At 43.6% G+C, this 12,118-nt stretch overlaps 1 protein-coding gene across 5 annotated transcripts in view; it reads left to right on the top strand.

Annotated features, from left to right (window-relative positions):
• The window catches only part of sh3pxd2b (SH3 and PX domains 2B), a 71,443-nt gene that overhangs the window by 2,515 nt on the left and 56,810 nt on the right, over positions 1–12,118 (top strand). For all 5 annotated transcript variants that reach the window (XM_037545672.1, XM_037545670.1, XM_037545671.1 and 2 more), the window contains exon 2: positions 4,619–4,699. In XM_037545672.1, the coding sequence (XP_037401569.1) occupies positions 4,619–4,699 (81 nt within the window). The remainder of the gene's footprint in view (positions 1–4,618; positions 4,700–12,118) is intronic.

Genomic DNA, 12,118 nt, shown 5'->3' with positions numbered 1-12,118 from the left:
TTCATTTATTGGCCCATATTTATTAAACTCCTCACAGTATGGCTACGTTCACATTACCAGACTGAAGTGGCACAAATCCGATTTTTTGCTCTAATGTGACTCAGATCTGCTGTTTTCAGGGCTGTGTGGACGCAAACCTGATCTTTTCAAATCCGACCTGAGCCACTTCCATATGTGGTCTTAGATCGGATGCGTATCCGATTCATGGCCACGTGGCCTTAATGTGACACTCGGTGTGTTTTTTTTCCCACTGCGCTATCATTCAGTGTTACCATGGCAACAGCGCCGAACAGACGTTAAAGCCTGTAAACGGTGGAAAAGCAGCTCATCTCACCTTCTTCTCCTCCGTCTGGCTCTAATAATGAAGCGGAGAGCTGATCAGAGTTAATGATCTTCTCAGCGAAGCTCGTTCTGCTCGTTAGTTGGTGCTGATGATGCAGTGATTCAGTCACGTGACGTTACTGAGTAGGACGAGCTCATGAGGGTCATTTCAGGCCGGTTCATCACATTAATGACCGATTTGAGTCACTGACATAAACGAGTGTGAACCATCGAGCCAGAGAGATCAGATCTGAGCAGAAAATCGGATTTGAGGCTTGTAATGTGAACGTAGCTTAATAATGCTGATCCGAGATCAGCTGACAGGTTTCACATGACACTAAATAGACTTACCTGAACTGATTGAACCTGATCTTAGACCAGTGTGCTTACGTGTAACGGTGGATAAATATGGACCATTGTTAGCAACATTTAACCAAGTATTGACTGAACCATTGCACCAACATGAGTGATGTACCCTACAGTACTGTACCCTGTTTTGTTGTCTGGGTTCAGATTCTAAACTGCCGGAAGTGACGTCAGTCAGCTGTGAGTCATCCTTCATGGCCGGTTAATGACGTGAGGTTGAGGATGACAGGATGTTGGGTTTCCTTTTTTTTTCGTCAAGTGGAAATTGCTCTGACCATGTGGCCTGACTGTACTGACCAAACCGCTGTGCTGCACTAATGCACTAGTGATGTGCCTCTCTGATTCCACTTCCCTGATTCTGTGTAGTCAAGAATATTTCCACACGGCTGTTTTCAATCACTGCATAACAGAGCATTGCACAATCTCAGATCCAGCTCACGCAGTGTCTCGTCATTTTTGAAGCTGTGGATTTAATCATGTACACCCACTAGGATAAAATAAGTCATATTTACGTATTCGGTGTGTTTTACACGGTTAGAAATGAAGGATCTGTGCAGGAACATTTTCCTTCATCGAGGTACAAACAGCGTAAACGTTCCCTCAGAGCTCCAGCAGTGGGTTTAAGGTCTGATTGTGGAGCTTAAATCAGTTCCTCCAGGTGAAAAGTTGGTATTTGTTCCTTTTCATAACCGAATGTTTTAAAACCAAAACAGAATAAAAGCCTGGAGGCGAGGCGAGGCGGGGTGTGTGGAGTCAGTCCAGCTTAGAGCAGATCATTTCAGTGGATTATGTTACAGTTATGTTCCCTGAGTAAAGGCACTGGGATGCACCATTGAGGGTCCCACCCCAGTGACAAGAGACAGTCTAGTGCCTTTATTTCTGAGAGTGTAGAAAAGTCAACCTGAACTAATTTGAAAATCTCAGTCATGTAGGTAAAAATAGCAACCGAATCACTGTGAGGTCAGAGATCTACACCCCCTAATGTCCACTGTAGTATCTCACTAGGTTTAATGAAAACCAGCGTCTATTCATTGTGGCATTAGTAAGACTACTTGGTGCTTAGGCAGCAGAAAGTATCAAGTATCTATGACAATTAGGAGTGTTGTCCTGTGGGAATGTGCTGTCTTTTCCTCTTTATCCAGTTACTGCTTTTTACCCATTTGGCTGCTTCCAGGTCCCAATCTTTGTAATTCTTTCATTATGTTGGATAGCAATACGGACGGCCTAGAAGAGTGAAGGCCACACACACACACACACACGTCCTTCAAGCTTTATGCAGTCTGTTGCCAAACCTTTTCAAGCCAGCAGGCTAGAAGTGTAGCACTCTGAACTCCCCAGTGTGTTCGAAGGAGAAACGTCGGCCAGCCTGGACACTGTGTGGACAGTTGAATGATCCGTAGGCTATGGGCCAGATGAGAGACTGACCTCTATAATCCAGAGAGTGCACTTGGGTTGGATGGGCCAAAAACCTGATCACAAAATATTTTTCATAGCATTCAGTATCGATAACTATCCAGCAGTTTTATGCGCTTCGCTGCTGTAGGAACAAAAAAAACGTATTTCCGTTTTTTGTTATTTTTCAGGTTTTGACCTAATTTGAAAGTGCCTGTTGCTCTTTACATTGTTTGTAAATTTCACGGTGATTGGACTAAAAGAAACGGCCCAAAATGACTTGGAAAGACGTCTGGTTCCATTGACTTACATTAAAAGTAAAGTATCATTTTTCCTTCTCCTGTAAAATGACCATTTTAGAGATACGAGGTTTTGTTCCGACGCCAGCGATTTCCTGATGCTCAGTGTTGAGTCTGAGTAGTATTTAGAAAAATGTCGTTCTCATACAATATACAATTAAAAATGTTTTTAAAAGTTTTGTATTTGTTCGATGGCGCGGTGGGTAGCGCTGTCGCCTCACAGCAAGGAGGGCCTGGGTTCGATTCCCCGGCCGGGTGGCCAGGGTCCTCTCTGTGTGGAGTCTGCATGTTCTCCCCGTGTCTGCGTGGGTTTCCTCCGGGTTCTCCGGTTTCCTCCCACGGTCCAAAGACATGCAGTCAGGCCAATTGGACGTGCTAAATTGCCCCTAGGTGTGAGTGACTGTCTGTGTCTGTCTGTCTGCCCTGCGATGGACTGGCGATCTGTCCAGGGTGTATCCTGCCTTTCGCCCGAAGACTGCTGGGATAGGCTCCAGCACCCCCCCGCGACCCTGACGGAGAAGCGGCTTAGAAAATGGATGGATGGATGTATTTGTTCGATTTATTTATTTATTTATTTATTTAGTTTTTGGACTACCTCATACATGAGACCTCCAGTGCAGTATACTCTTGTACATATACTTATTTAAAAATGATTTATCTGCTTATATTCATATGTTTACATATGCACTACACTTTGCACTACATTGTACTTTGTACTACATTGTATTACTTGTATAACCGATCTACTTCTGAGCCAAGGCAATGAAATTTCCTTCTAATGCGCACTGTACGATGTTAATTTGAATGACAAAGTCTGTCTACGTCTAAACTCCTATGTGCTCAGTACATACAGAATGTCAAATATAAAATACTTTAAATGCATATAAATGTTTATATTTAATTATATAATTGATCTACAAACCTAAAAAGGTTGATTTTGCTACTTTCTTTGCTCGACGTTGGCATTTGCTAGTGCTTTGGTTGACACCTAATGCCAGTGACAGATGAACTTCACAAAAGACCACCGTGCAATACGTGTAAATACCCTTATAGTGTAAAGATTCTTTTGCTTTTTTATTTATAATGTTTCATTTGGCAACTTTGTGAAGGATAGAGTTTATATTTTTATTTTTAGTTTATCTTTATTTGTATATGTCGCTGTTGTCGGAAGAAAACCTCGTATCTCCAAAATGGGAACTTTACAGGAGAAGGAAAAAACCTGCTTTACTTATAATGGAAGTCAATGGAACCAGAATTTTTTCCGAGTTGTTTTGGTCCGTTCTTCGTGAAATTTACACACAATGTAAAGACCAACAGGTATTTTCAAATTATGATAAAAACTGAAAAACGGCAAAAATGGAGATTTTCAACAACAGCTCTATATATATATATATATAATGTATATGTATGTAATATGTGTGTGTGTGTGTGTGGTAATAAGTAACATATTGTAACTTTGTTAAGAAATTAACAAGGTTAATAATAATAATTTTGTTAATTCTCTTCTTGTTACTCTTTTCTTGAGTGCCTTGTTCTCCCTTTGCTCCTGTAGCGCTGAGAATTTCCCCTGTGGTGGGGCAAATAAAGGCTTTTCTTATCTTACCTGTATCTCCTACATAACCTCACAGTAATTGTGGTATGTCCAGGTCTGTCCAGTCACCTGGTTTGTGAGTTTTATAGTATTAAAGTTAATCCAGAGCTTTTCTGCCCATTTTGGGCAGTCGTGGGCTGGAGGTTAGGGATCTGGCCCTGTGACCGGAAGGTCGCCGGTTCAATCCCCAGGGCCGGCAGTCCATGACTGAGGTGTCCTTGAGCAAGACACCTAACCCCCAACTGCTCCCTGGGCGCCGTGGATAGGGCTGCCCACCGCTCCGGGCAAGTGTGCTCACTGTGTGTTCACTAGTGTGTATGTGGTGTTTCACTTCACGGATGGGTTAAACGTGGAGGTGGAATTTCCCCGGTTGTGGGATCAAAAAAGTATCACTTAATCTTAATTTGGAGCGATTTTAAGCTACAGTTTCTGAGCTGTCATTTCTACTGTAATCCAGCTCTCTGGTCCAGCCCAGAGGGGTCAGGGTTCCTCTCCTCCTGAAGCTCGTTCGCTGCTGCCGTCTCCCTTTTCCACGCTCCTTATTTTCAGGTTCTCAGCTTCTTATGTGGTTCTGCTAATGCTGATGTGTAGGTGTTAAAGTTGTGAACGATGCTTAACCGCTTTTCTTTTTTCTTCATGATCTCTTTAGGTTTACATCATCAAGGTGTCCTGGTCTGATGGCACCACAGAAGTCATTTTCAGGAGATACAGTAAATTCTTCGATCTGCAGGTATGTGGATTTTTTCTAATTCCACTGACCGTTTGGATACCGTTGTTAACCACGGCCAGCGCAGTCGAAATGATATTACTTACAAAGGAAACTGTCTGTAGCTGTTCCTGTAGATCTGCTGGAATCATCATTTGGCATTAGCAGATTTGGAAAACGAACTAATGGGGTTTGGATAGCTCAACGTGGATTTCACAGATAACCACAGAAATGCTTATTTCAGATGTCGGCTATTATGCAGACGGCCTTATAGTGCAGGCGGGAAAGTCATCACTTGTGCTGATCTTAGATGCAAAGACACATGAAATTATTTGAGATATTAAGGTCAGACTGTAACACCATCTAATTCCGAATTGTTTTCAAAGTGTCGGATATGAGTGGAAAAATTATTCATGAAAACAGATTGGGAAGGGAATCGTGCAGGTTTCCATTGGTAAGGAAAAAAACATTCCAGAAGAGGATCTACTTGGACTTTAGCCCTTTACTGTGTATCTGCATGGCTGAGTAATGACCTACTTTTGTAACGTCTGAGATAACAGAAAGGTGCAGGCAGTAGGTCATCTGAACGTGAGTTATGGAAGAGATTTGTCCAGTACAGCTTTGAGTTTTACACCGATCAGGCACAACATTCTGACCACCTCCTCGTTTCTACGCTCACTGTCCACTTTATCAGCTCCACTTACTGTATAGCTGCACTCTGTAGTTCTACAGTTACAGACTGTAGTCCATCTGTTTCTCTGATACTCTGTTACCCTGTTCTTCAGTGGTCAGGACCCCCATGGACCCTCACAGAGCAGGTACTATTTGCAGTAACACTGACGTCGTGGTGGTGGTGTGTTAGTGTGTTGCGCTGGTTTGATCAGACACAGCAGCACTGCTGAAGTTTTTAAGTACCGTGTCCACTCACTGTCCACTCTATTAGACACTCTCCTACCTTGTCGGTCCACCTTGTAGATGTAAAGTCAGAGACGACAGCTCATCTGCTGCTGCACAGTTTGTGCTGGTCATCCTCTCGTCCTTCATCAGTGGTCACAGGACGCTGCCCACAGGACGCTGTTGGCTGGACATTTTTGGTTGGTGGACTATTCTCAGTCCAGCAGCGACACTGAAGTGGTTAAAAACTCCAGCAGCACTGCTGTGTCTGATCCACTCGTACCAGCGCAACACACACTAACACACCACCACCACGTCAGTGTTACTGCAGTGCTGAGAATGATCCACCACCCAAATAGTACCTGCTCTGTGAGGGTCCATGGGGGTCCTGACCGCTGAAGAACAGTGTTCAGCTTCTTTTATTATAAGGGTTTAAAATGACGTCACCGTCTATTAGACTGGAGAGAAGAGCTACAGCCTCACACGACGCCCAGCTTCTGAATGGAGCTTATGGAATATGAACGTTATGGAGAACATGACCAGGTGTTTTTTGGAGCCGCTGGTGATCCCAGAGAGTTGAAGAGGTTGAAATAGAAAATACTTAAAGGTTCATCGTCGCTGTCCAACAAAAACCATGTATCTCCATTTTTGTCGATTTTTTTTTTTTTTTTTTTTTTTTCTTTTTCTTTTTCAGTTTTCTACATTTATACACCAGCCGTCCTTTACATTGTGTGAGAATTTCATGGTGAATGGACCAATAGAAATGCTCCAAAATCACTTGTAATAAAATCTCTTTACATTAACAGGTAAGAGTGTTTTTGCCCTCTCCTGTAAAGTCCCGATTTTGGAGATGCTTGTTTTTCTTTGGACAGCGACGACATGCGTTACGGAAGGAATCATCCGGTATAATTGTGAGCTGTATGATCGGCGCAATAACCATTAACCAAAGGACGCACAGGTTTAGGATGTCAATAAACCAAACTCTGTCAACACCCAGTTACTGCGAAATTACTTTGCAGGAGGATGAGACAAATGGATTCTTATAAAACGGAAGATGAACTTTAATAATGATGAGTATTTAGGGCTGAAGAATGTACAATAAATACAGTAAACCTGGACATTTAAAGGCATAACATGGAAATATGCATTGGATGTTATGTACAGTTACATTGCAGTATGTGCATAATGATGCAGTGTGTTCTGTGGGCAATAGAAGCTTCGAGGACGTTTGCATTATTTGTGTTAATAGTTTATTGCAGAATAGTTCAGTATCAGTTTCAGAATCTAAACAGATACCGTGAAAAGAGTTTAAGGCATTGTAGTCGTTAGATCCTGGCGTCAGTGCATACTGCTGATCAATGCACAGTCCTGGGTTCATGACTATCATGACCTATGGGGTTCATACAGAGGCCTGTTCAATTGCTTGTTAGCACAAATATCTAATCAGCCAATCACACGGCTGCAACTCATTTAGGCATGTAGAGGTGGTCAAGACAACCTGCTGAAGAGCAGACTGCGTGGTTGTTGGTGCCAGACGGGCTGGTCTGAGTATTTCAGAAACTGCTGATCTGCTGGGATTTTCACACACAACCATCTCTAGGGTTTACAGAGAACGGTCCGAAAAAGAGGAAACATCCAGTGAGCGGTCAGTTGTGTGGACGAAAATGCCATGTTGATGTGAGAGGTCAGAGGAGAACGGGCAGACTGGTTCCAGATGATAGAAAGACAACAGGAACTCAAATAACCAACCAGAATCTCTGAGGAACGTTTCCAACACCTTGTTGAAAGTCTGCCATGAAGAATTAAGGCAGCTCTGAAGGCAAAAGGGGGTCCAACCTTTTACTACCTAATAAGGTGGCTGGTGAGTGTATATATGCTCTGCTGTTCTGATCAATAAACAGGGAAGGCCTTCTGAGTACAGACACTGCCTCTGTCATCATTTGAGCCCCCCCCACCAGCTGGCTAGACTCTAAGGAGGATGGAGGACTTCACAGCTTTGGTATTGAGGTCAAACCCTAGAACCTAAAGCATCATCAAACGGTTCTAGCAGTAGTTTGGTTGGTAACACAGATAATTGATGCAGTATAGTTAAGGTTAAAGGGGAATTCCACTGATTTCTGCATAAGTAAATATCTATATGTAGTTGTAAACACAGAGTAATTTGAGGTAAAATGATTTTAAAGGAACTCGTTGACCACAAAGATGGTGAACGGAGCCGGTCATCATGATGTATACAGAGCAAATACAGACATTTCAACTGCACAGGTCCAGTGAAACTGGCTTCACCTTTGGGGATCGTGCTGATGTATCAGTATCAGCCTGAGTCATGACAGCTCTCTGATAGATTAGTTAAATACGTTTAAGGCCAAAACCTTATCTCAGAACTATCATACAACAGGGGTCTGGACGTCAGGCCACGCATTCATAACCATTTCATCCAGTAACTTTCTGCGAGGGAGCTTTTAGAGGCATTAACCTCATCAGACATCTGGTTCCTACCACCACCACTGTGAACAGTTCTAACTCGGTACGTTTCTCCGTGAGCGTTTCACACCAGACCACTCCGAGTTTTTATACCTTAACCGTTTAAATAAGTGCTGAAAGCAGTGGAATACCTCTTTTTCGCTTCTTTGTGGTGTGAAAACCTGAGTTAGGCATTAGATACACACTACCTCATCCCTGCTGATGAGCTTTTATCTGACAGTTGGAAGGATATACGGCCGAACGTGAAGTGCACCAAGGACAGCAGGCTGGGCTGAGTAAACTGCCCAGTCTAACGTTGTTAGTTTTGCTCTAAAGCTTCACGGTTATTGTAGCTGCGAATCAGTGGAAGCTTAGATAGACCTGCTTATGTGGTTTCTGAGACTGCTTGACCGTGTGATCTATAAAACTTCACAACAAGGCTTCAGGGTGCTTCACGTAAGCGAGTCAGGTGGAGATTAACTGCTTGATGTGGTTTGAGGCATATTGGCAAACTTGGGATCCCCAGCGTGGGTGTTCATGGCGTTTAGGCTAAGGAGAAAATTGTGTGAAATTATTATAATTTTTTTAATTGAACTTTCGCTTTAAGAAACATTAAAATACTTTGCAGTGGGACCCACCAGCTTTCTGAGCATTCGGTGAAGCGGATTAGGCCCAGTCCCATTTTGCCCCTCGCCCCTACCACTTGGTCCTTACCCCTTCCTTTTGCACCTTCAGGTCTAGGTGGTAGGGTGTCCTGTTTTTAGCTGAGATAGAGGGGGTAGGGTGAAGTGTTAGAGCTGTATGGCCCTCCAAACTTGAGTTCTTCACCCACTGCAAACGGAGCGATATGAGGGGGAAAACGGAAAAATGGTAAGACGGCTGAACAAGAGACCAAAGAAACCCAAAGACGTGAGAATCGTCTTTGTTAAAAAATACAATAACCACTGTTTTTATCTTAGTTTAATGTCGTTTCAATGTATTATGGTCCTTTTCTTCATAACAAGCATTCAAAATCGCCAGTAGCGTGCCAATGTCTCGGTAGCTAGCCAGCTAACTTTCACGTTCCACCTTAAATCGTCCAGCAGTTCTGACGCCCGAAGCGCCAGCATGTACCTGCTTCACTGTTTAAGGTGGAATGGGAGAATTTGGACAAGAATCTGGTGAACATCTGACTTCAGCTTCATATCACTGAAGAATTAGGGGTGGGTGATAATAAATAACTGCCCCCCTCTTTGAAGGCGTATGATCCCTAAATGTAACTAAAGCCCAGCAGTGAGGAGCTGAACTTTCCCCTCCTCTGCTGTCCCTGCAGACGGGCAGGGTCGCCTACAGAGCGGCGCTGGTAGCTGTTAATGAAGTGATGCTCTTTTTATTAGAGGGTCTCATTTCATAGAGGAAGATCTCAACCACTACCCCTTATAACTCAGTTCTGAGGGGCAAGGAGACACTCGAAAAACAAGGGGTAGGGGTAAAAATGAGAAATGGGACTGGGCAGGTGAGGCATAGCCTCACAACTTCAACCACACAGTACAGGATGTGCCTCGTCATCACTTTGCATTCTAGGGTGAAACAAAATAGGAACTTTGCAGCTACAGACCTTCACCTCTGGCTTTGATTACAGGGACACATGGTTTTACTTTTGAAAATTATACCGTTATTTAGCAGCGAGTTTGCGGCAGTGGCATTTACCTTAATCAGTATTTGCATGAAACATAATTCGCACTGCTCTTCTTATTATTTCGGTTCACCTCGTGTCTCTTTACACAATAAGCTGAGTCACATGTTATGCATCTTAATCTGGAAACAATTAGGCGTCACATTCGCCGTTGCTTAAGAAACACGGTGGAGGAAATGTGCTGCTATAAATGAAACTCTTCTGCCCTACATGGTTTCCTGAGACGCACTGAAGTAAATATAGTTGCACATCTCAGTAATAACAATAATGATTTAGTATTTTCCATTTATATTGCGCTTTGCACAGAATTAGTGGCCTTGGACAGATAAAATGTTTATGCATATCGTCGGTGTTCAGTGAAAACCACGTACCTCCAATTTCGTTGATTTTTATTTTTCTACATCATTTCGACACACCAGCTGTCCTGTACATTGTGTAAACATTTCAGGAAGAGTGGACCAATAGAAATGCTCCGAAATCGCTTGAAACTGAATTTCTTTACATTGATTTGCATTGAAAGGCAAGAGTGTTTTTGCCGTCTCCTGTAAAGTTCGTATTTTGGAGATGCTTGTTTTTCATTGGACAGCTTTCCAAACTGCTGTGAGCTGGAACATCAGAGGCGTTTTATCCGTTTTAGATTTAGGGTGTCTTGTATCTCGGTCCCTTAAAGCTAACGCGTTAGGTCATCCTGCTCTTTTTCTCTGCTGTGCTGCTGTTGATTAGTGGGGATGGGCTGTTGACCGCAGGGGTCGTCACCTCTCCTCCCCTTTTCCTCCTCCTCACCCTCACCTCTGGCTTTCCTCTCCTCCACTCCCTCCTGTCTCGGGTTCTTTGTTTTATGACTTTTGGAGCCGAGTTCTCAGGTGCTGGCCAGCAGTCGCAGTGTCAGGACTGAAACGAGAGAGTTTTGTTTAACGTACCCCCCCTCGCCCCACCCCACCCCACCCCACCCCAAGCTTTGGTCAACATGCTCTTCTATGGGAATCTTATGGGAGTCAAGCCAACTTATACGATCCTTGATACACAAATTTGCAGCAGTAGCACAACTGCTTTGGCTACATTGACCGAAGGCTCGAGGCATTGCATAGCAACACTCGTTTCAAAATGGACCACGTGCTAAAGTCAGCAGTGTCTATGCAGGACATTTCATATAATTCTTCTACTGATCTACACGGGTGGTCCAGAGCTGAATTAGATTGCTTGAACTATCTTTTCTTTTTTTTTTCTGTTTTATTATTGGTAATCCTCTGTTTCACTTGCCATTTGAATTGCCACTAGTGTGACTGCTACTTCAGAGATTTACTTCCCCAGAAAATACTAAAATATACTTTTATGATTTGTTTATTTCAGTAAGGAGGAACTTTTGTTAGAGTCCTTAGTTCAAGTTTCTGGTAAACAGCTAACAGTGGTATTGAATTAGCTATCTGCTGTAGTGCCGCCACACGTGACAGCTAGCATTCCTTATTTCTGTTTGTTTTTCCTTCTTTTCCGAGCAAAAAAGCACAGAGTGGCCTGGTTAGCCTTGTGCTGAGCCAGCAAATAGCCCGGAGGGGAGCAGCAGGAAACGCTCGTCTCAAACACGTCTACTCATGCGGTGTTGCCCTCCTCTAACGGCACAACAGCAAAATGGACTTACGGTCACTCTGCTTATTTTCTCCCTTTCTTAGTTTCTCCTTTTTTGGCTCTGGTCTGAGAACGTTCGGGTGAAGCACAGTTATGTCACTACTTGAAAAACTTTGACCGGCGTTTCACTTGAGCAAAATAAGCTCCATGACCAGGCTGCTTACAGGCATTCCTCTTTTTCTTCGTTCCTCCTGTTTTGGGTCGGGGTGGGTCGGGGTGTAACGTCACCAGTGCAGCCCTTGATGAACTCCTTGAACAGCTCATATGTCCCCCCTCCAACCAGCAAAATGGACTCTATGGCTAACAAGACCACTTAGTCATTCCAGTAGTTTTTACGACTTGGTCAGTTCAGGGTTGAGGTGGTGAAGGTATGAGAACGTAAGTTCTAAGCACCTCTTTAAACAGCTCACGTGCTGCCTTTAACTTTTCACAGTGGCAGAGTGGCTCGATGTCTAAACAGCCAGTTTTACAGTCTTTGGGGTTGGAGGGGGTGTTTGAAAGAAAGAACTAAGCACAGTTACATCACCAAACTCGAATGGACTAGCGGAATGGACTCTGGCTGTTTTCTTCTTTTCTTTGTTTCTTTGTTTCGTCTTTTGGGGGAGTGTCTGGTAAAGGTCTGAGCGCCACGGTTACGTCACCAACAGACTCGTCATTGACTCATTCATAACGTATTTACTTGGCAGGCGTCCTTTGTGAGTACGTTCGGTGGGAGACGGAAAGGAAGCAGTGAACTTTGTTCCAGACAGAACAGGCATTCAAGCCTCAAGTTAGTTTCTGAGGGTGGG

This window comes from Pygocentrus nattereri, chromosome 16 (genome assembly GCF_015220715.1).
Source record: "Pygocentrus nattereri isolate fPygNat1 chromosome 16, fPygNat1.pri, whole genome shotgun sequence".
Classification (NCBI taxonomy): Eukaryota; Metazoa; Chordata; class Actinopteri; order Characiformes; family Serrasalmidae; genus Pygocentrus; species Pygocentrus nattereri.
The sequence above is the reverse complement of the archived record's forward strand: the minus strand, read 5'-3'. Positions and strand labels throughout refer to the sequence as shown.